Source organism: Gorilla gorilla, chromosome 2 (assembly GCF_029281585.2).
Source record: "Gorilla gorilla gorilla isolate KB3781 chromosome 2, NHGRI_mGorGor1-v2.1_pri, whole genome shotgun sequence".
NCBI lineage: Eukaryota > Metazoa > Chordata > Mammalia > Primates > Hominidae > Gorilla > Gorilla gorilla.
The window spans coordinates 138,089,858-138,113,378 of record NC_086017.1 but is presented as its reverse complement, the minus strand read 5'-3'; the positions used below and the strand labels follow the sequence as shown (position 1 = coordinate 138,113,378).

The 23,521-nt window shown below is 47.4% G+C and overlaps 1 protein-coding gene across 11 annotated transcripts in view; it reads right to left on the bottom strand.

The window, feature by feature from the left end:
• Positions 1–23,521, bottom strand: part of CHCHD6 (coiled-coil-helix-coiled-coil-helix domain containing 6) — a 249,715-nt gene that overhangs the window by 21,688 nt on the left and 204,506 nt on the right. The window contains exon 7 of one of the 11 annotated variants that reach the window (XM_055381482.2): positions 20,808–21,073. The exons of 6 other annotated variants lie outside the window; for them this stretch is intronic. In XM_055381482.2, coding sequence (XP_055237457.1) covers positions 20,890–21,073 — 184 coding nt within the window. In that variant the 3' untranslated portion in view covers positions 20,808–20,889. Of the gene's footprint in view, positions 1–20,807; positions 21,074–23,521 lie in introns of those variants that run through there. 4 more of the 11 variants (XM_055381483.2, XM_055381484.2, XM_055381486.2 and 1 more) reach the window with 4 other exon arrangements.

The window sequence follows — 23,521 nt, the reverse complement described above, 5'->3', positions numbered from 1 at the left end:
CACAGCCCCAGGAGAAAGTGTGTTCTCTCGAGTAAGCACAGGAACGTCTTATAGTTACTGGGACTTTCTCTGTTATGAGAGGCATTTCATTTTAAAACCTTATTGGCACCAGTCTTTTAATGTGGCTGATGGCACAAAAAATTGAAATTTGGAAGAGTCTAAACTGGATGCTGGATGTTAACAGAGTCGACAGCAATAATAAATAAGAACAGCTACCATTTATCGAATCCTGATTACATGCCAGGCACTCTGCTTACTGCGTCACGTACACACTCCACAGCATCTAAACACCCAGCTCATCGCCTTGTTCTCGTATCACCATCTTACAGCTGAGAAGACAGATGAAGAGCGGTTCTGTAACTAGCCCTGTGGCACAGAATGAACGCACAGTGGGTCTGGAACTGGAACTCAGGCTGTTGTTCCCTCCAGCTGGCACTCTGGCTAAGGTGCCAGAGATGTGGCCACCTTGTTAAGCATCCTCCCACTCCCTTCTCCTTGCCCCCAGGCCAACAGTCACAAGCTAATGGCCCCTTGCCAATTTCCCTGATGGAAATGGATTCTGTCATAGCCTGGACTTTCACAAATCAAGAGAATGAGTACGGTGACCTGGATAAGAAGAGCTGTTTCTCAGGATTCCTGGGGTTGTAACTTGCTGCTAGCTGTCTGCACAGCAAGATAATTTGTAGCTTGTCCTCTGCGCATAGCCTGGGAATCCCCTGTTTTCTCAGTCATGTGGCTTGGAGAAAAGGCATCCCTCAGGATTCTCAGGATCCTCACTTTTGGATCCTCACCTGGGCCTGGGAACCAGCAGTTATTGAAATCCCGCTCCCCCGGAAGTAACCAAAAGAGCTCTCTGATACTATCTCCCCCTACACCCTCCAGCCCTCTCAAGCTCACATGCCTCTATTCTGCTCAGATTCTTACCAATACATGCCTGCTGTGGTCAGCCTGAGGATACAAAGCCTACAGAGCCACCCAGCATGCTCTGGACAGGCTCTGATGAGGGACCACTGACTCACAGAGCAAACCCATGCAGACAGGAAAGCCCGTGAACAGGCAGTGAGCATCTGTAAGGCATGGGATTTAATCTTCATAAAACCTCTGCGACAAAATACACCTGTTTTACAAATGAAGACCCTGAGGCTTAAGCAGATAGAATGACTTGGCCCAGGTCACCCATCAGACTCCAAAGCCCATGGACAGGCCAAGACCAGCACTGTCTGGCATTATCTTCCCCTAGCCTTCTCCGAGACAAGCCACACAGGCACCAGTCCTGAGAGACGTACCAGGCTCAGCTCCCAACACTCACTCCCCATCTCTCATCCAAATCTCTGTCTACATTTCACCACCCAGGCTGCTTCTTCCTGGTCCCTCAGAATCTTAGACTCTCCAAGTTAGCATGGAAGTGAAGCTCAATGCCAGCTTAGATGCTGCTGTACTCCAGCCAATAAAATGAATGGCCGTATGGCGTGGTGGAAATCACAGTGGACTCGAGCCAGAACACTTGGATTTAGGTCCCTACTTGACTACTAACTGGCTTCTGACCTAGGCAAAGGCACTTAATTTCACTTATGGCTTCCTTGTGTTTAAAATGGAGACAGGAAAGGGCATTATGCCAGAACAACACTGGTTGCCCAGCTCTCTACCCACACGACCTGGAGCAAATTCCTCAGGGACACAAACCACTCCAGTGTAAGGCTGCATGTGAGGTGGCGGGATGCTAAGATGGGAGGCAGCAGGCCAGGGTGAAGGAGGGAAGGGACCAATAGTTCTGTCCAACAGAAAAAGACTGCAAGCCACATATGGAATTATCAGTTTTCTAGCAGCCACATTAAAAAGTAAAAAGAGGCCAGGTGCAGGGGCTCACGCCTGTAATCCCAGTACTTTGGGAGGCTGAGGTGGGCAGATTGTTTGAGGTCAGGTGTTCGCGACCAGCCTGGCCAACATGGTGAAACGGTCTCTAGTAAAATATAAAAAAATTAGCTGAGCGTGGTGGTGCATGCCTGTAAACCCAGCTACTTGGGAGGCTGAGGTAGGAGAATCCCTTGAACCTGGGAGGTGGAGGTTGCAAAGAGCTGAGATTGCGCCACTGCACTGCAGCCTGGGCAACAGAGCAAGACTCTGTCTCAAAAAGAAAAAAAGAAACAGTTAAAATTAATTTTAATAATGTATTTGACAAAATATAGAGAAATAGTCTTTCAACATAAAAAATTATAGGAGAGATTTTACTTTTTTTGGTACTAAGTCTTTGAAATCCAATATGTATTTTGCACTTACAGCATGTCTCAATTTGGGTGAGCCACACTTCAATAGCCATATGTGGCCAGTGTTGACAGGATGTGGCAGCCCAGGACTAACATTTCTAAGCCAAGCTCTGGCCTCGTATTCTATGAACATGATCTCATATTATCCTCCCCTTCGCTCTGCAAGGGCAGTATCACCACCCCTCTACACAGATGAGGAACCAGAGTCAGCACAGTTGAGCCACTTGTCCCAGGATCTAGACTAAGGAGTCGCAGGAGGAGGATGTGAACCTAGGTTCACCTGGCTGAGAGGAAAGGCTGATCTAAGGTTGTGGGAATTTCACAGCACAAGCTGGCTTCCCAGATGCAGGCACCTGTTAGGTTTGGGGATGCACTGTATAATCCATTTTACACAGGTCAAGTACATATGTACATTCCATAGGAGCGGCCAAGGTCTTTCCATCTATGGATTTCCTGGGCCATGAACCAGCAACTTCCTGCCACATCAGTCCCAAGCAAAAGCAGAAGCTGGGCTCTCCCTACCTAAACCCAGCATTGTTCTTCCCTCTTTCAAAATGCATGTTCACGCTGGTATTTTATCTCCTAAACAATTCTGTTTAATCCATGTTAGAGATTTGCTATGCTGTATAATCACCTTTTTGTAGTTTTTAATTCTTAAAGATGCATTTCTGCTACTTTTGAACAATTGAATGCAGTTTCATTACTCACTTTTACTGTGCGGAAATTGTACATCTATGACTAGCCTCAAGCTTTGTATTATGAACACTATTTTTCCCTTTATATCTTCAAACAGACTTTTGGCCTTTGCTTAAATAGGCATTTAGACTAAGCCGCACACGGTTTTGAGCTGATGTAGCAGGAATCTGCATAGTAACAAAACCTGAGTGCAGAACGCCTTTCTGTTACAATAGCTATCCCACTCTGCACTCACCAGCCCCAGAACTTTTCTGTGCTTCAACCATGCAATGCTGTCCTTGTCTATGGAACATCAGCCTGGGACTTAACCTGGTTATCATGTAAGCCTGGGCCTTCCAGACTAGTTATTCTGGGGCTGAGCTTGGTCAGGAGATGCTGTGTGTCCCAGGAGGGTCCACACTTCAAGATCACCTAAGCGGTCAGGAGGGATACAGATGAGGCCAGCCTTAACACCTGCTCATCTTGAGGGAGGGAGGCTCTCAAAAGGGAACACCACATCTGGGATACACTGAGCCCTCTGCCTCATGCCAGCCCTGCCATCCTGCTCACCACTACCTGACATTCAAGGCAGAAATGTTTCCAAAGGCACTGGCTGAGCATCCCAGGTGGCCGGAGACAGCAGGTGATTCGTGCTCACAAGTAAACCCTGGAACGAATGGCAAGATAGATGTTCTTTCCAAAACGATTCCCAACTCTGATTAGATGTGTCTTTAAAATGGAACTGTTTCATAAAAACTCTCTTCTCGTCCAGAATTGATGTGACCATTTCCTCAGTCCTCCTTTATTTTAAAAATCCATGTTTAATCCATATTTAGAAATCCATACCCATCTGAAGTAGGAGTTAATTTACATGACCCAGGAGATGACATAAAAGGTAAAAAGTGAGGTGGGAAGGCCGGGCGCGGTGGCTCACGCCTGTAATCCCAGCACTCTGGGAGGCCGAGGCGGGCGGATCATGAGGTCAGGAGATCGAGACCATCCTGGCTAACATGGTGAAACCCCATCTCTACTAAAAATACAAAAAAAAATCAGCCAGGCATGGTGGCAGGTGCCTGTAGTCCCAGATACTCAGGAGGCTGAGGCAGGAGAATGGCATGAACCCGGGAGGCAGAGCTTGCAGTGAGCCGAGATTGTGCCACTGCACTCCAGCCTGGGCAACAGAGCGAGACTCAGTCTCAAAAAAAAAAAAACAAAACAAAAAAAACAGCAGAGGGGGGGAGGGTGCATTCCAAGTGTTCCCCAGCCCTGACGTCCCGTGGAGCCTGACAACATGCTTCATGACAGTGACACAGTGCCCGGAACACTGCAGCACTGTCTGTCAGGACTAATGACCCCAGAGGCAGCTGTCATTAGCCAATTCACTAATTAGGGGCCTGTTTGTAGAGCTAATGGGAAGGGTAATCATTTGTTAGCTTAAGTAAAACTCCCGGGCATTCCTGACAACTGTTATCATAGAAAAGTCTGGAAGGCAATTCATCTATCTCTGTGAAATTCAAAGAACCCAGATAACCAGTCATCTTTTACAGCACAAACCTCCTTTAGGAATCTGCTGGTAGGAGCTTGTCTTTGACTCCTAATATATCCTCTGTAGCTGCAAATAAATATGTCTACACATAGACCAGGGGCTTTTCCATGCTTGCACTCCAGTGGTCTGACTTCTGTGAGCTCAATCCAGGTTCTCAGACCTTGAGCCCAGGGAAATGCTCAAGGCTGAGGCCGCTGACAGGAGAAGAGCACAGAATCCCAACACAGAACGGGCAAGCTCTCTGGTTATAGGCAGAGCGAGTGTGAGAGTGCATGAATGCATGCATGTGTGAGAGAGACAGTATGTGTGGAGAAGGGGGTATTTTGATGCTGCAATCAGTTTTCACTGGCTTGTATGTTAAAGATAAATAAAAATATCAAATTTTCTAAAGATGATTTTATTCACTCCTTATAGAAGTTTTAAAAAGCATGAAGTGTGAATGAAGAATTGATGTGGTTTGGATATTTCAGTCTCCAAATCTCATGTTGAAATGTGACTCCCCAGTGTTGGAGGTGGGTCTGGTGGGAGGTGTCTGGGTCATAGGGGTCGGGGTCCCTCATGAATGGCTTGGTGCCCTCCCCACGGTAATGAGCGAATAATGAGAGTTGATTATTTAAAAGAGCCTGGCATCTCTCTTGCTCTGTCTTTTGCCACGTGACACACCAGCTCCTTCTTTGCCTTCCTCCATAATTGTAAGCTTCCTGAGGCCTCCCCAGAAGCTGAGAAGATGCTGGCTTCAGGCCTGTACAGCCTGTAGAACCGTGAGCCAAATAAACCTCTTTTCTTTATAAATTACCCAGCCTCAAGTATTCCTTTACAGCAATGCAAATGGATAATACAAGAATATTGAGATGAAATTTAACTTGCCACCAAAAGCTTCCTGAGCCATTCATTCATCTCACTCCTGGAAATGGTAGGAAATGAGGGTTGAGGACCCAGCCTACCAGAGAAGCCTCGGGGAACAAACGACCCCTACAGCACAAGTATAAGGGGAGGTTGTACCAGGCTTCGGAGAGGCAAGAAGAGGGGCCTATGGAAGCAGGTAGGGCTTCCATTCCAGAAGGGTCTTAGAGACTCTGTGGTCCAACTATGTCATGACATAGATGAAGAGATGAGGCTCACAGTGTGAGGTGACTTTTCAGAACCGTGGGTCAGTCCAGTAATAGCACAGACATGATCTCACTCTCCAGACACCCCTCCCTCCCAGACCCCAGGCTCCCTCAGCAGTCACCCAGAGCCTCACCCCACCCCACAAGGACCATGCTCCTTTCAGAAGCAGTAAACAACAATCTTCAAATAGGGCAACCTAGGACCCTCAGCCCAGCGGCAGCCAGGGCTGCTGCTAAATAACATCCAGAGAAGCCCCGCCTGCCCTGGGCCTGCTCAGCAAATGGACAGGGAGGCTCCAAGGGCCCTTCTTGCACCCGTGCACTGAGTGCGCCCAGCTGTGACAGCCCGATCTGGTCACTGGGCACATGTGCCATTCTGCCATGCCAGCAAGGCAGCAGGAAGGCATGTGCCAGCCTGAGGAGCCAGTGCCAGTGCCAACCCTTAAGCCACAAGGACAGCCCTCCTTCCTGCGGGAAGGGCTCAGGCTCTCTGCAGGGCTGCTGGTCGCCCACCACAGGCTCTCTGGACTCAAGGCTCAGGATGACGTTCTCTGGGCCCTAACTCTGGGAAGAAGCGGGGTGGGGGAAGGCCTCCTCACCAGAGGAAAAAGCAACAGATCTCTTTGAGGCAGTTCAGAAGTCAGGATGGATTTAGAGGCTTTCCCTGGGGGGATTTCCTGGGGAAGTGATTAATTTGCTGGCTGGAATACATTCATTTTGGCAGTTGATCTAAACTCCAGGACTCATAGCAATCACTTGGGAGTTTGTTTACATGGCAGATTCCAAGGGCCTCGCTTGGGGTGGGGCCCGGGACTCTATTCCATGATTCTGAGGCAAGTGGTCTATGGGCCACCACAAACCAGGGTCACAGCACACTGGCATAGGCAGATCTGCAGAGCGTGGTGTTATCAGGGCTACCGAGAGGTGCTACAGGCAGCAGGGCATGGTGAAGGCTCTGAAGCCCCTCTCTCCTCTAAAAGAAGACAACAAGAGGAATGCACATCTCACTGGAGCCTCCGTGCTCTTAGATAAACATCCGCCTCAGTGATTCTGAACTTCGGGTGCCTGCAGGGTGAAACCTGTGTGCCTGGCTGAGGACAAGAAGGACCAGGCCCTGAATCCTGGCTCTGCCGCTTCCAGCCCAGCAACTTAGGATGCGTCAGCCTAGCTGAGCCTCACTTCCTCATCACAAAAATGGGGTGAGGGCTCCCCGTCCCAGGCGGGTTTAAGTGAGATGAGATGAGACGAGCCTTTCTGTCGTGAACAGTTTGTCCTGGCCCCTCTTTTCAAGTGCAGAATACACCAGGGGCCTGTAAGCTGGTATTTTGGAGTAAACACTATTGACTAAGATACCAATTCTCCTGGTAATCAGCTTGGAACAGAGGACTAAGAAGGGGAGCTTAGAAACGTCCCAAGGTGGGTAACTAACTGGGAGGTATGTATGTCAAGGGGCACTAAGAAGAAAGGGGAGTGTTTGGCATGTCTACCTAAAATGACCTGGGGGTCAGACTCAGGTAGCTGCCTGAGGTGAAAGAGCCCAAAGTCAAAGTTTACCGGCTCCTCAAGCTGCCCTGGGCTCCATGTCAGTCGCAGGGCCACACTGTGAGGAGCACAGACCGTGTAAACAGGGCCATAACAGGGAGCAGGCTGCCCTGCAGCAGCCTCACCAAGACCAGGGACTGGCGGATGAGGCTGGGTCGGCTCTGCAGAAGCAGGCAACCCAGCAAGCACATCCCATCAGCCTGTGCTGGGCCCAGGAGGGGAAGGAAAGGCCTGCTGCGAATTCCACCTTCATGTGCTGAACCTCAACTAAACCAACAAAAGGAAAAAGGGCACTCCCTGCCCCTGGTCCCTGGGAAACCCAAGGCTGACTCCACAAAGAACCTCAACTCTTTCCATGGGAAGGTAGGTGGAAGGTGTCCCCAGGGGTGCGGCCAGTCAGGGCTTTGGGTGCTGGGCAGTGACGGTGGGAAGCAAAGCCTCGTGTTTCCCTCGGCGCCCTGCTCCACCAAGGCCTGCCCCCACAGAGCAGGAAGACAGCCGGCCGCCCCAGGACTTTCTGATGACAGTGCAGCCAGTCTGGGCAGCAGTAGGGAGTGCAGCGGGACGGGAAGACCTCACTGTAGACACTCCAGGCTGGGGGCCTTTGGCAGATAGGAAGAGATGGGAGCTCCCAAGAGCCAGCCCTGAGCTGTTTCCATCAGAGAGAGTTCTTTTCTAACAGCCAGAGCTGTACAGAGATGAAATGGGAGGTGCTGGGTGTGGCTGAGCTAGAATGGGTGCTGAAACAGCACCTCTTGTTTTGCTTCTAAAGGAGATAAGAGCTTCGGAGTTCAAAGAGAGAAGGGAAGGGGTAGGGATGGATAGAGGTTTCCTTACTCAGCCCTCACAACCATCCTGTGAACAATGGATGGCTCACCCCTTTTACAGAAGAGAAAACTGAGGCTTAGAGGGAGTTACCAACCAAACTCCACACAACAAGTGAGAGGCACAGCCAGGATTTGACTTGAGGTTTTCTGCTCCAAAGCCCATGTTTTCTATTTCTACCTGGCCACCTCCTAGAAGACAGAACAAATGCTGGCAGTGAAGTATGACAGTGCGGAAAGTCTTTGTGGAAGGGAAGATGGCCAGAGAGGGCCAAGTGACTTCCCATGACTGCAGCCTTCTCAGTCCACTCAACTGTGCCCAGGAATACCAAGAGAACTATGGCTGGACCACCAAGCTACTGCGGGTCACCTTTACAGAATTCTCGAGAATGGGAAACAAAGGAAAACTAGAAAGGAAGTCTTCAATGTCGGGATTTTCAAAAGGGTACATTCTATCAAATGAAGGCAGAGCCCAAGCAGGAGTCTTGAATGGTTTCATAAAGAGGCTGGTTTGGAGTACTTGGAAAAGGAAGAGGTGATCACTAAGAAGAGAAGAGTCTGTTGGAAACATGTCAAACCACATTCCCTCCTCTTCCCTTCTAACAGGGATCCTGGCTAGGAGACGGGGCATGCAGCGGCCTGACAGCTCCAGACACTTCCTACATTATTAGAGAGGATCCTTCATGATCCAGCCTAGTGGGAAAGAAATAACACGGGTTGGATATCCAAGGAGGTATGTTAGGAACTAGATGGATCACTGTACCTAGATGGATGAGGTCAGCTTTAATGGAGGTCCTCATTTTTGTACAACTTAACATTTTCATCAATGACTTAGTTGGGGAAGGCATACTTAGCAGGTTTATATAAAAGAGTTGGAAGGGGTCAGGTGGTGGCTCATGCCTGTAATCCCAGCACCTTGGGAGGCTGAGGCAGGTGGATCACTTGAGGTCAGGAGTTCGAGACCGGCCTGGCCAAAATGGTGAAACCCCATCTCTACTAAAAATACAAAAATTAGCCAGGCATGGTGGTGCGCGCCTGTAATCCCTGCTACTCAGGAGGCTGAGGCAGGAGAATCGCTTGAACCCAGGAGGCAGAGGATGCAGTGAGCCGAGATCGTGCCACTACACTGCAGCCTGGGTGACAGAGCGAGACCCTGTCTCAAAAAAAAAAAAAAAAAAAAAAAAAAAAAGAGAGAGAGAGAGTTGAGAGAGATGACAGAATCTATATATTCAAATAATCGTTCTATGGGCTGAACTGAATCTACCAGAATGAAGTTTACTGGGAATAAACATAAGGTCCTGTACTCAAGTCTAAACAGGGCACTTAGTAGCCATGCACGGAGGCGAGTTCACAGGAAGCTTTATATGAATAGTTACTGGGCCCAGCCAAGGAGACAGCGGACAACATGGTGAGTTCAGTGCTGCAACCCAGTGTACATGCTGCTGACAGAGATCAGCCACCAGACAAGAGAGGCGATGCCTGCACTGCATTCTGGCTGCTTATCTGCTCTGGCTCCCCAGAGCCCAATTCTAAAAGGGAGCAGGTGGAGAGGAGACAGGGACTCCAAGTCAGGTGTCTGCTTCACTGGATGAGTTAGAGAAGGATGAAGTTGAAGGAAAAGGAAGACACGGGGGACATAAAAGTTATCTTCAGATATCTGCCCAGCTGCATGCACAGGCACTTTGTCACTGTGCTCTATAAAGCCTCAGGGGGCAGAACTAGGAAGCTCCCAAGAGCCAGCCCTGAGCTGTTTCCATCAGAGAGAGTTCTTTTCTAACAGCCAGGGCTGTACAGAGATGAAATGGGAGGTGTGAGGATGGGCACTGGCAACTGAACTTGTTCCAGCAGAGGGAGTAGAGTTCCCAGGGTGACCACACATAAATGACCCCAACCTGTATCTAACTGGATTAGATGACTCTGAGGGTCCATCCAGCTACGGGGCCTGCAGTTTCAGGGATGCCACTAGGCAGTTACTCAGGACCTCATCTGTGTGTGTGTGGTGGTGGGGACAGTGGGAATGATGACGTTGGAACACATAGTGCTTTCTCAGAAAGTATGGCTCAGTGGAGATAGAGAGCCTCCACTTCCCAGGGAGACTGGACTAGTGTTAGAATCCTGGACTTGACTCTCCTGGATCTAGCTACACCAGAAACAAACAAACAAAACCAGTGACCAACAGTTATAGGGAAGCTAGGTCTCACAGCGCTTTACTCTAGCTTGGAGCTGCCACCATGGGGCGGGCATGAATGGAGTGCCACAGGTGACGTGCGGCCAGCCTGCACTGGGGACACAATTCCTTTGATGGTGAACCCTTCAGGCTTGGCTCTCCTGGCAGGCATGTACAGAGACACAGAGGGCTCTGTGATGGTGGTGGGTGGAGACCCCAACCAGCCCTGAATGTGAACTTTCTTCCCATGGTCTAGAGGCTATCAGATCCTGAAAACAATCACCTGATACCTGTCTCTAACCTCTAAACTTCAAGGTCTGTTAATATGGATATGCTTTTACACAATGCCGCAGAAGAAATCAGTCTTTCTGCAACATCCACCCTGGTCCAATAAGAATCAGATGCCAGGAGATGGGTCTCACCAGCCTCTGCCACAGCAGTCCCTCTGGTGGGCTCTCACGGAAGTCATCGCAGCCTGGAGCTGCTGCAGCCTCCCTGGGTTGAGTACTATGGTCTACTGTAGGCAGACCTGAGGGAAACGCTTTACCAATGAACAACTTCCTACCCCTGCCCCCAGGGCAGTGTCCTCAGGAGCTGTGTGTGCACATCACATGGGGCATCTTGCAGGGGTGCGTCAGCTCTGCCTTGCGGATGGAAAGGCCCTGTCTGTGATGAGGGTTGCTCCCTCAAGGCGCAAATAACTAGATATAACTGATGCAAAGCTTTCTCTAAAGAATAGGAATAGGGGAAGCTGCAAGACTTAAGAAAATAAATCTGACAGCAATGATGCTAAGCGGTAACCTCTCTACTGATTAAAAAAAGAAAAAAAGATTCCTCAACTGTAATAACATTTAATCCCCCCCAGAAGCTAATCTAAATGTAACACTCAAAAGAAAACAAAAGTGACACAAAGGAGAAGAACCCCAGCCATTGCCTGTGGGGACGCTGGCTTTATTCCGGAAGTGAGTCCATTAATAGAGCTGGGAATGAAATGCCATTTTCATTTCAGTCGAGGGGAGGGGATTAATAAATTGTAGTCTCTAAGCCCAGTTTTTTGAGTCATGGATCTCTGAGCACTCAGAAAGCACTGGGCTGAAGCCTGTGCACAGTGGGGCTGCCCTTCCCCTTAAGCCTGCAGCTGCCACTTTCAGAGCTGGCTGGATGAGACGCCCTCTGCACACACTTCAGCATTTAGAACCCAACAGGACTGTGCTGAGCCCACCGCCCCCCAGACAGCTTCCTGTGTCCCCTCGTTTGGGCACTGGGACAGTTAGGGGGCCCTTGCTCCACACACATCTCTGGTGGTGGACAGCAGACGAATGCTCCTGATGCTCACGTTCAGCGCATGCCCCATGCCTTGGTCAGGAGCCTCCCTGCTGCCCTGCGCTTGCCAGCTCCCCAGCCACCTCTCTAGCCACCTCCCTCAGGGCCCAGCTCTCCTCTTGGCCACAGCTGCTGCTTAGAGGCCAGAATCTCACAGTAGTCAGGTGTTTGCCCAGCTCAGTTCTGCTTGAATGTCAGAGAGCATCCTGATCCTCAGATGGACAGAGTCCTGGCTGTCCTCTCTCACATTACCCGACTGTTCCCTCTTCATAGCACTTTGTATAAAATCATCTTATTTTGTTGCTGACCATTTGTCTCTCTGCCCTGAGAGCAAGAAGCCTCCTGCCGGTTCACAACCGTATTCCCAGAACAGTGCCGGTGTGGGAGTGGAATATCTGTGCAATGGGTGAGTCATTCCTGGCTGGCAGTGTTGTCTCTGCTCTCAACATCATTACTGCTTGGTTCTCCCAAATGCTGCCAGATCTCTTTCTAAAACACAAATCCAATCATATCAATTCCCTGCTTAAAAGCCTTTTTTATGACTTGCCACTGCCTGCAGGATGAATCTCGAATTCTTTAGAATGCACCAAAGGCTCTTCACATCGGGACCACCCTGTCCCACCAGCCTCATCTCTACCCTCTCGGATGTTTGCTTCTTGACCAGCATGCCTGGTCCCCATCTTTCCCCTAATACTCCAGGAAGAGGGGCCCAACTGAGTCTCCACTCACAACGACCCCTGGCTGCACAGCCTGCCCTGGTCCACTTCACCTTGGCTCAGCACAAGGTCATTTCATCTCTGAGGCCACACTACTCAGGCAAAGCTAGTCCTGCCATCCTCTCTGCTGTGGGAGTGCTTTCCTCATTCACAGCTGTGGCACTCACCATCTGTCATGGGGGATTTCTTCCTCCATTTGGTATTCCTTGAGTTCATAAGTATTGGACCCTGAGGATACAAAGATGAATAAAACAAGGTTGCTGTCCGCAAAGAGCCTATAATCTAGCAAAATGCAATGCCTGAATATGTAAGTACAAAACAGACATATAAGTGGCAGCCATGTATTGTCCCTGGGCCTCCCAGGTTCTCTGGGGGCAGTAAAGAGGGCAGAGCTAACTCTGTCTTGGGTGGGCCAGGAGGATTTTAGAGAGCCTTTCAATTTTATAAAGAAAGACACATTTGAGCTGAGCCTAGAGGAACAAGAGTCCTAAGCAGGGAGGTAGGGATACTGCAAGCGCGGTGGCTGGGAGTGCGTCTGTGCTCTGCAGCGGAGGCAAGGGCCTCCGGGATGGTCTCGTCCATTGTTATATATCCTCTCTGGCACAGAGCCCGCCACCGAGCCAGCCTCAGGAAAGGCTGACTGGACTGAATCAGAGGTTAAGTTCTAGATCACCATCATTTAATCCTGTCTTTAAGGAGAAATGATGATTTAAAAAAATAAGGGGGAAGAAGGTTATGCGGCAAATACACTCCAGGCCCTCCGTGGCTCTCTTCTGTGGATGGTGGCCCCCGGTGCTGGAGCAGGGGTTATGAGAGTAAGCCATTAAAAGGCGGAAGGCCTCCCTGCTCTAAGCAGGGTCCAAGAGAAAACCACTATGATACTTCCTAGGAGAAGCATGGTGGCTGGCTGCCTGCCTGCCAGCCAAGGGAGACAGAGACAGAACACTGATGCTGCGGCAGAGGAAGTAGCCCTTCTGCTGCTCATGGTCAGATGAGGAAGAGGGCTGGCTGTATACTACATTCCCAGTGCAGAGTGACATGGCTGCTTTTCTTAAACATTTACACAGGAAGATGAAGGCTGTACAACTTCCCTTGATTATCACATTATAATGCCTCATTGCAAGTCAGGAAGTTCTTTGCTAGATCTAACTTAAGTTTTCACAGCTGCAGTCCAAGGCTGTAGCCCTGATACTATTCAGACAATGTTTCCTTCTCAGAGGAATAAAATTCTACCCTCTGGTCAGCCTTCTCCTTTCCTGGGGGCCCAAACCGTGTGTTTACCTTTTCAACCCTTTAACCATTCTGGTCTCTCCTTCTGGAGCCTCTCCAATCTGTCTGCTGCCTGCCTGCACAGCACAGCCCCAAATGGAGTGCCAGGCACCCAGCACTTGATTATTCGTGGTGACAGGACAGAATGAGGAGCAGAAAACCACTGCCTAATTCCTAAGTTTCATTTACTCCAGTAAAGGTTCAACATCATTCCTGATGGAGCCTTTGGATGCACCTGACAGCACAAAAGCTACACTGACTGCTGCAAGCTTCATCTCTCATTACTCCCCACTAACACATGAAATGACAGATGCAAAAACCTGGCCAGCAGCTCCTGAGCAAGTGAGCCAGGCCTGAATGAAAGGCAGGTGATGGAGGCCTGGAAGGAAAGGCACCCACCTTTCCTGCGACCTCAGCTCCTGGCTGCTGGGTTTCTGACCCAAGAGCCTCAGCATGTCCATGGAGGAGAGGTCCTCCAGGCCCAGCCATTCTGGCTTCACCCAGAATCACAGCTCATCTGTGCCTCAGGTGTTCACATGTCCGCAAACTGAGCACCAGGTCCCCAGTTAAAGGACATTTCAAAACCACAGCTCAAGTTCACGAGGAAAGGAGATTGCCTCATACACCTCAGAGGGTCAGAAGCCAAGCCCTGACTGGCAAACAGCACACTCCCAATCTCTCCCACTCACACAACCAGGAACCCAGCTCTGGGGACAGTGCCTGTCTCATGGGGTCACCCTTAGCTTAGGGATCTGATGCCCAATTGCACTGGGAACCTCCCTCACCCCTGGCCCAAGTCATTATTGTTCCTTTCCTTGTGGTTGTGTTTGTAGTCTTGTTAATTTTTAATTATACAAGCTATACGTGAGAGTGTGTGTGTGAATATATATATTTAAATAAACATTTCAGATAAAGCTATAGTCCCTGTTGAACCTTTTTATAATCCTGAACTTCTCCGAACTAACCGGAGATAACTATTATCTCCCGTCAGGAACATACCTTTTTCAGACATTTTCTCTATATCACATGTCTACAGAACAGAGATGGTCCTACCATATGTGTGTCAACTGTACACATGCACTGTAAACTACAAATTGCTTTTTCCCCAACCAGAGGTCTCTGGCACCTTTGCAGGCCAGCATGCACGGCGCACACCGTAGCTGTCGCCTGGAGCTCCAGGGTTGGGGGAATTGTGTTATGCATTGCCTGTCACTAGGTATGAGGCTGCTTCCGATTTCCACACTCAGAATCAGGGCTGCAGTGCCCTTTGTGCCCATGGCTGCTGATGCACACAGGTGAGCATCTCTCTGGGATACATCCCCAAAAGGAGAGCTGCGGGCTCCTATGTGTCCCTTTCCTTCTTGGCTCCAGGTTCAGTCACTGATACACTCTATGAACCTAGGAATGTGCTCTCTTTTGGCTATTACACTCCAATCTCTCACTAAAATGTGAGTTTCTATGTAACAACACCTACCATGCATCAAGTGCTTACTACGTGCCTGACACTTTCCTAGAGGCTTAACAAATTACCTCATGATGCCCTCAAAACAACCTTCAGAAGTAAGGGAAGTGTGTCTCAGCATTTATGTCATCCAACCCAGGCCACACGTCAGGTAGCACTGCTAAGATCTGCACCCTCGCTTACCACAAAGTCCCTGCCCTGTGTGGGGCTCCTGCCTTGTGCAAGGCCCTGCCTCAAACGAGGTAAGGCCCTGTACCGTTCAGGGCCTTGATCCAGACAGAGCCCTGCTGCATGAGTAGGTGCTTAAACAGTCAACCACTTATTTTTAAATCCCACAATGGGTGTCAGTTCATCCACCCATCTGACACTGACTTGGTGAGCATCTCTCAAGGCTAAGTCCTGGCTTGGATGGTGGGGATACGGAGATATATAAGATATTAGGTTGACCTCTGGGTAAGACAAACAGTAAGCAGAAAAGATGCTTAAGTTAAATTTTAAACAGAGCAATTTGTAAGAAAAAAAGAGGGAGGTCATTCTAGACAGAAAGTAGGACATAAAAAGACAAACAGCTTAACAGATTCTGTGTTCTGAAATCAGGGACTGAGAACAGAGATTCAGAATTGAAAACTCTATCTTCAGAAATCATCTGGCCCAGGGATGTCAAATGGGTTTCACCTTGGATGCCAACCCCACATGGCTGAGATTAGCTGCTACAGCACAGTAGCAAGAAGGATCTCAAGGCCCCATCCAGGTTCAGCAGACCACTGGGGTCCCTGTGTGACATCTGCCCTGGGGACAAGACAGAAGCAGCCTCTTTATCACACCCACAATGCCACCAGTAATGGCGGCTCACCCCACCACCCACAGAATCAGCCAAGGTGTGGTCTTGAGAGAAAACTGCCACCGGCGTCTTTTGTTTTGACTTTCCATTCCCATATGCTACACAAACACTAACTTCTGTTGGTCAACTCTCTCTCCATGCATCTTTGTTTCCCTTGTTACAAATGTGGCAGAACTCTGTAAGCACTGGCATGGGAGTAAATGCCTGCATAAGATGCCACAGCTTAGGAAACAAGCATGTGTACACACACACACACACACACACACACACACACACACACACACACATACACACGGGAGTCAATGCCTGCATAAGATGCCACAGCTTAGGAAACAAGCATGTGTACACACACACACACATACACACACACGTGGTGGGCTGAAATTCAGGGAAGGGCACAGCCAGCACTGGGACAGCCAGGCAGTCAGGTAAGCAGCAAGCAGCTGAATGCCCCCATCCTGTACATTCTGAGACATACGTATCTCAGTACAGCAGAAAAGAGCAAGGTAAGACTCATCCACACCTGGGTTCAAATCCCACCTGCCTCTCCCTGGGGTGTGTCTGTAAGCAAATGTGGATTATCACATTTATCTGGTCTTCACAAGAAGCTGACAGAAGTAGGCACCACCATCGTCCCTGTTTTACAGACCGGGAAACTGAGTCTGAGAGGTCAATGAACTTGCCTTCATTTCCACATCTGCAGAATGGTAATAATAATGGCATCTGCCAGCTGAGCTTCCTGTGAAGATGGGAAACAGGGTACAGTACATGTGCCAAGCACAGTCGCTGGCACGTGATGATGTTTAGTAAAAGTTTTTCAAATAAGAAATTAACTAAATTTTGATTAGTTAAATGAATGTATCAAACTGGTTTTGATTTGTTAACTTCTCAAAGAGCCAGGTCCATCAGATTAAGCCACACATGTCAGTAAATTTCTGCATAGAAAACGTTTCCTTTAAAAGGTCATCAAAGGTTATGTACCTAGGGAATTGAGATGTCGTAACATTTTTGAATTCAGGCAAAGACGAATGTTATCTGGATTAAAGAATGTTTAGAATGCCATTTTCTTTGGGGTTTAAATAAATGACCACTGTTTTAATAGGTCATCTGTCATTAGCTCACTAAATAAATACAAACTGGGGAAGCTCAGGTTCCTAGAAACAATTCATTCTCTCAGGTGGGTCCTAAAGCCTCTCCCAGAGTTTACTAAGTCCTGTCTTCCAAGTGCAGGTGAAAGCACTACAGCAGCTCTGCTCTAGCAAGTCCCAAGGCTGCCACATCCACATTAATCAGGCCTCTCTGGATCAAAGTCCTTGGAGCACAATGGCTCAGTTTCAGGAAATAGTTAATAACCTTCTTCCTTCAACTCAACTGTTCTAACCTCTTTGAGGGCTGGCTCTCTGTGGGGCCAGGGAGGACTGTACAAGTTTCCTGACGAGGAGAAGCCAAGACAGATTCTGAATGAATCCCACGGGAAGCGGACTGAAGGTTGTCATAAAAAATAGATGTGACACAATAAATGCAGGAGGTTCCCTGGGGTCTTAATCTCTTCTTCAGAAAATCTGAACAATTCTGCCTTCTGTGCTGCTGTGAGGTGGGTGGGCGGGGGTGTACATACACATTTTGAATATTCACTTCTGTCTTAACAACAAGATTCTTCCAAAACAAGAGGCCCTAGTCTGTGACTGTCAGCCTTGCCATCAACACTCCTCTTTGGTGGAGAGCTCCCTGTTGGCCCTGAGGCAGGAGTCTTCTGAGATCTTGACATATGCTGGGCTTGATCCAGGCCTCAGTACAGGTTGGTGTCCTAAGACAAGTTGGGAGAGTCACCCGTGCCTTCAATGCCCCATGTTGCTAAAACGAACAGGGTCTGGCTTTAGGATTTTACTGTTTCCTTTACCTGGGGTGGCCCTTTACTGCTTGGCAAACTCTAGTCATTCCTCAAAAACTAAGTTAGGACCTCTGGTTCCACCTACGATGGAGCAGCTTGTGAAAGGCCTATGCTCTTCCCCGAGGGAAAAAAAAATTAAGTTGGAATACAAAAAAATCTGTGGGAAGGCATCTAAGGACCAACACAACTAGGACTGGAGGTCCAAGATTATGAAGGGAAGGGAACCGTGGAGAGGTGAGTATTTGTTATTAGACCCACTTTCCCCCTCAAAGTTTCTGCCAATTCTTGGATCAGGAAGACAGGCTGAATGTCAGGCAAATAGCTTCAGCTGAAAGGCAAGAAAAGCTGTGGAGATTCTCGGCAGTCTCACAGGATGATAGGGAGGCAATGCTCCTGTGGAGGCTGCCTGGGCAGCTAGGACTTAGGGAGCCAGGATTCCAGAGAGAAGGGAGCTACAAAGCAGTGAGACAATACTCAGTGGTTTTCTTCTTTTAAAACATTTGTCAAATTCTTGAGCTACTCAGGCAAGAAGCTAAGAAGCTAACTAAAAGAGGCCACTGAAAGAGTGGAATTTTCAGAAGTCTCGCAGAGCCGAGAAAACAAAAATGTGGTTTAGAGCTCACCAAGAAAGAGGGACCCTGCAAAGCCACATCCCTAGGCATCTCTGGGGAAGGTCATATCACAGAGGACCTCTGTCATCTTTCCAGACAATTTCTGGCACTCAGTCAAGAATTATCAGACATATAAATAAATAGGACCCAAGAAAAAAAAAGGCAACAGAAATAGACCCTCAGATGATTTTAAAATAACTGTAACTAATATGTTCAAGAAAATAGAGAGCAAAAGGTAGAATTTCACCAAAGACTGGGAATCTTAAAAAAAAAAAAAAAAAGCAAAGCAAATAGAACTTTTAGAATTAAAAACATTTAGTAACTGAAATTCTGAATGCAATAGATTTAAGGCACACTTGACACAATAAAGAGGATCAATGAACTAAAAGACTAATAAGGAGAACTCCAACTATAGCATGGAAAATTTTTTTAAATGAGGAAAACCAGAAAAAAGAACAAGAGACATATGAGACAGTAATACATATAACCTCAGAAAAGAGGAAAGATAAAACAGGGGAGAGTGTTATTTGAAGAGATAATGGTAAGAGATTTCCAAAACTGAGAAAAACATGTCAAACTTCAAGACCTGAATCCAAAAAGAATAAAATAAAGAAAATCAATAACTAGGTATGGCTTAATAAAACCAAAGACAGAAAATCTTAAAAACAGAGAAAAAAGAAGTAAAGGAATGACAGCAATATCAACAGGTGGCTTCTCAAGGAAAAAAAAAATCAAAGGAGAATGTAAAGATATCTTCAAAGAGCTGAAAGAAATGACTGCTATATTTTTCAAAATGAAAGTGAAAAAGGTATTTACCTACAATTAAAAATAAAACTTTTATCAGAAAAGATACACTAAAAAAAAAAAAAAAAAAATGAAGGCCAGCCACATGCAGTGGCTCCTGCCTATAATCCCAGCAATTTCAGAGTCTGAGGCAGGAGGATTGCATAAGCCAGGAGTTCAAGACCAGCCTGTACAACATAGTGAAAGCCTTTCTCTACTAAAAATTTAAAAAGTTAGCCGAATGTGGTGGTGCACACCTGTGGTCCTAGCTACTCAAGAGGCTGAGGTGGGAGAATCTCTTGAGCCCAGGAGGTTGAGGCTGCAGTAAGCTGTGATCATGTTACTGTACTGCAGCCTGGGTGACAGTGAGACCTTGTCTCAAAAAAAAAAAAGAAAAAAGAAAGAAAAGAAATAGTAGAAAAAAATTAGTCAGAAGGAAAGTGTCAGAAAAAAACAATAAATCTGTAAATCATTAAAAATACAGAAAATTTGAACATGACTAACCAACTTAACCTAATTGACAATACAGAACACTACATCTACTGACAGAATACACAATCTTTTTAAATGCACATGGACAGTTTACCAAAGCACATCATATACTGGACCATAAATCAAGTTTCAATAATTTTCAAAGAATTTAGAGTATGTTCTGTAATCACAGAAGAATTAAACAGAAACCAATTATAAAAAATGTAACTAGAAAACCCCTAAACATTTGGAAATTAAACAACATACTTTGACATAACCTATGAGTAAAGAAGAAATCAGAATGAAAACTGGAAAAATTTTAACTCATTTATACTAAAAATACAGTATATCAAAACTTGTAGCTAAAGCTTTGTTTATACAGAAATTATAGCCTTAAATGCATATATTAGAAGATGAATAAAGCTTTGAAAAAGGTAATTTCACTGCCCTTAGGATCAAGTTAAAATTCCTACTATGTTACAAAGTTCTGCATGGTCTGGCTCATGCTCACTTCTTGGAGCTTCCTCTTTTTCTCTCTTCTCATTCATTACTCTCTAGCCATACTGGCCTTTTTTCAATTCCTTCAATAAGTTAAATTGCTTCTTGTCTCAGGGCCTTTGCACATACTAATCCAGCTGTTTAAAATGCTTTTTCCCACCATGTGACATAGTCTTTCTAATTCAGACTCTTTCTTTCATGGCACTCATTGCTATAATCAGTTAATTGAGTAACTGCTTGTTGTGCAATTAATTTTAAAACATTGTTTGTCATTCCCCAAATGTTATAAGCTCCTTGCTGGCAGGGACTGCAGCTGTCTTGTTCATCACTGTGCCCCCAGGGCCTAGCATGGTGTCTGGCAAACAGCAGGCACTCTATACCTGTGTATTCAATGAATGAATGAATACATGGACATCTAGTTTACCATCTAAGCAGTTTACTCAAAGTTGTTAAAAGATACTCCATGGTCTTAGAAGAAAACTCCTCAATATTACTGCTATCAGCAGTTGGCATTTATTTCTATGACATTTATGATGTAATTTACAATATCTGTTAATCCAAGAAATATCTCAAAGATTTCTCTAGATGTTTAAGTAATTTCTAACTGTACACTGCTTCGTGTTTACTGTATTTGGGAAAAGGAAAAGTGTTTTTATAAGCTCAATTTATATATCAAATCTGTTCTACTCTATACCAAGCTAGGTGCTGTAAAAAAGTGACTAAAATGACTGCCGTTATCAACAGTATCTTAGCCCATTCAGGCTGCTATAATAGAGTACTATAGAGACTGGGCAGCTTATAAACAATAGACGTTTATTCCTCACAGTTCTGGAGGCTGAGAAGTCTAAGATCAAGGCACTGGCAGATCTGATGTCTGGTGAGGGCCCACTTTCTGATTCATAGATGGTGTCTCCTCTCTGTGTCCTCAACATGGTAGAAAAGGAAAGGGAGCTCTCTGGAGTCCCTTTTATAAGGGCACGAATCCCACCCATGAGGCCTCCACTCCCATGATCTAATCACCTTGCAAAGGCCCCACCTCCTAATATCGTCACGTTGGGAGTGAGATTTCAACATATGTGTTCTGGAAAGACAAAACATTTAGTCCATAGCAAACAGTCACACTAATATCAACAACAGTTGTTGACATCCTAGGTCTATTTTCTATGTGGAATCTTGCTTAATTATTACTTAAAGATTAAAGAGTGTGTCCTGTTTGTTTTGTAGGTGAGGAAACGGAGGCCTGTAGAAGTGAAGTGACTTGCTAAGGGGCGGGGGCTGAGGTCTGAGCCCTGGTCTGAGTCCAAAACCCGGGCAGGCTCTGAGAGCTCCACCCTGCTGCCATCTTACGTCCAGGCAGGGCCTGCAAGGGACAGCAATGATGCAAAGACAAACAAAGGAAGAGCAACCCCAGCCCTGCCACAGAACCAGCTGTGACCATGGACAAAAGGAGTTATTCGACCTCTCCAGCCTCAGTTCTTCACTTGTATATGAAACCAACAAGAGTAAATATAGAATGGAGTTGAAACACCTTGCAGAGTACTTATTGCTTAGTAAATAGTGGTAATTATTATCAAGGGATGCTGTAAACAAACAAACAAAAAAACCTTAGGCTTCACTCAGATTAAAAATACATTCACATCCATCCCACCTTGCTTTCAGGGGATATGAGGATGAGAAAGGCTATGACAATAAAGCCAAATTCACAAAGGGGCTGGTGGGGCAGGAGTCCCTGCCCTCATGATCGTGGGCCACTTGGCAGGTGACTGGCATTATGGTTACCAACAGAAAGCTGTCTGGCTTCTCCCCCAGTGCATCTTCTCCTTGGCAGGTGGGTCCTGGCTCCAGGTAGAAAGGGAGGGGCCATTGGCCTTGGAAGAAGCTGACGGGTAAGAGAATGGGCAGGAGCTGTGGCCTGGCCCACCTCCGGGGATCACATCCATGCTGTGGCTGTCATTCAGCAGCCTCTTTGATGTGGCTGCCACCACAGCTCTCCTTCTCAATGTTCTGTGATTCCAAGTATTTCTCAGCCCCAGATGAACAGGACATACCGGGGGGAACCCTTCAGAAACAGGTCGAGAGCTGACCATCAGTGGGGGCAGGGTGTCTGTGTGTGGGGTGGCTCACACCCTGCAGGGCAGTGCAGCACCCTTCAACTCCTGGATGCAGGCAGCCTTGGTGCTCACTCACTCAGGCCCTGTGGGGTCCTAGCATCAGCAGGGCTGTGCTTCTACCTCAACACCTGTCCTTGTCTCTATCTGCCTTTTGGAAGATTCTCTTCCTCTCAGGCTCCTAGTATTGCTGTAGGACTTGAAATTTCAGGATAATTGGCCTTCTTTTTTTTTTTTTAAGATGGATTCTCACTCTGTTGCCCAGGCTGGAGTGCAGTGGCACGATCTCAGCTCACTGCAACCTCCGCCTCCCAGGTTCAAGTGATTCTTCCACCTCAGCCTCCCGAGTAGCTGGGATTACAGGCATGTGCCACCACATCCGGCTAATTTTCGTATTTTTAGTAGAGATGGGGTTTCACCATGTTGGCCAGGCTGATCTTGAACTCTTGACCTCAGGTGATCTGCCCACCTCGGCCTCCCAAAGTGCTGGGATTACAGGTGTGAGCCACCACGTCCAGCAAAATTTCAAGATAATTATTTTCTCTTTCCCAAACCCATTCTTAAATGGCTCTGCCACAATATGCAGTATCCCCATCAGCTTTAGGTGTTTAGTGTTCAAGAATAAAACCCCTACACTAAGCCTGAGCAACATGGTGAAACCCCATCTCTACAAAAAATACAAAAATTAGCTGGGCGTGGCACATGCCTGTGGTCTCAGTTACTTGGGAGGCTGAGGTAGGAGGATCACCTAAGCCCGGGAGGTCAAGGCTGCATTGAGCCATGATTCTGCCACTACACTCCAGCCGGGCCCACACAGTGAGACCCTGCCCCAAAAAGAGACCCCAAAACCAGCCTACATTGTTCCCTGTCCTATTCTGTGCCTTTGGGTCTATGCTGACTGTTCGTCTGTCCCTACTGTCCTTCCAGCTCCTCACAGTTCTCTGCACAGCTGTTTTTACAACTATCATGCAAACCTGTCTCTGACACTTCTTTCTCATGAGGCCAGACCCACTGCTCACAATTCTGTGCCCTGAGGGCTGCCAGGTGAATTGTCCCAATTCACTCTTGGGAGGGAGCAGCTTTCCCAGGAAGTGGATGGAGTTGGTGGTAGCCCCTTGGCTAATTTATGAAGGTCTCTCAGGTCCATAGAGACCAACTTCACACAGAGAACCCATAAGACCCAATTCCTTCCCACAGGAATCACTTTCTGACCTTCCAGGGAACTGTACTATTGACTGAGCAGAGCCACACTGATACTGGGCACACTGTGAGCACCTCCCTGCTCCTGTGACATTCCAGCTGAGTCCTCAATGGACAGCACAGGAGCACCACAGACAGGGGACAGAATGCTGGCACTTCGGACTGTATGATCTGAGCAAGCCAGCAGCTCTCTGAGCCTCAGTTCCTCTGGGCATGAAGTG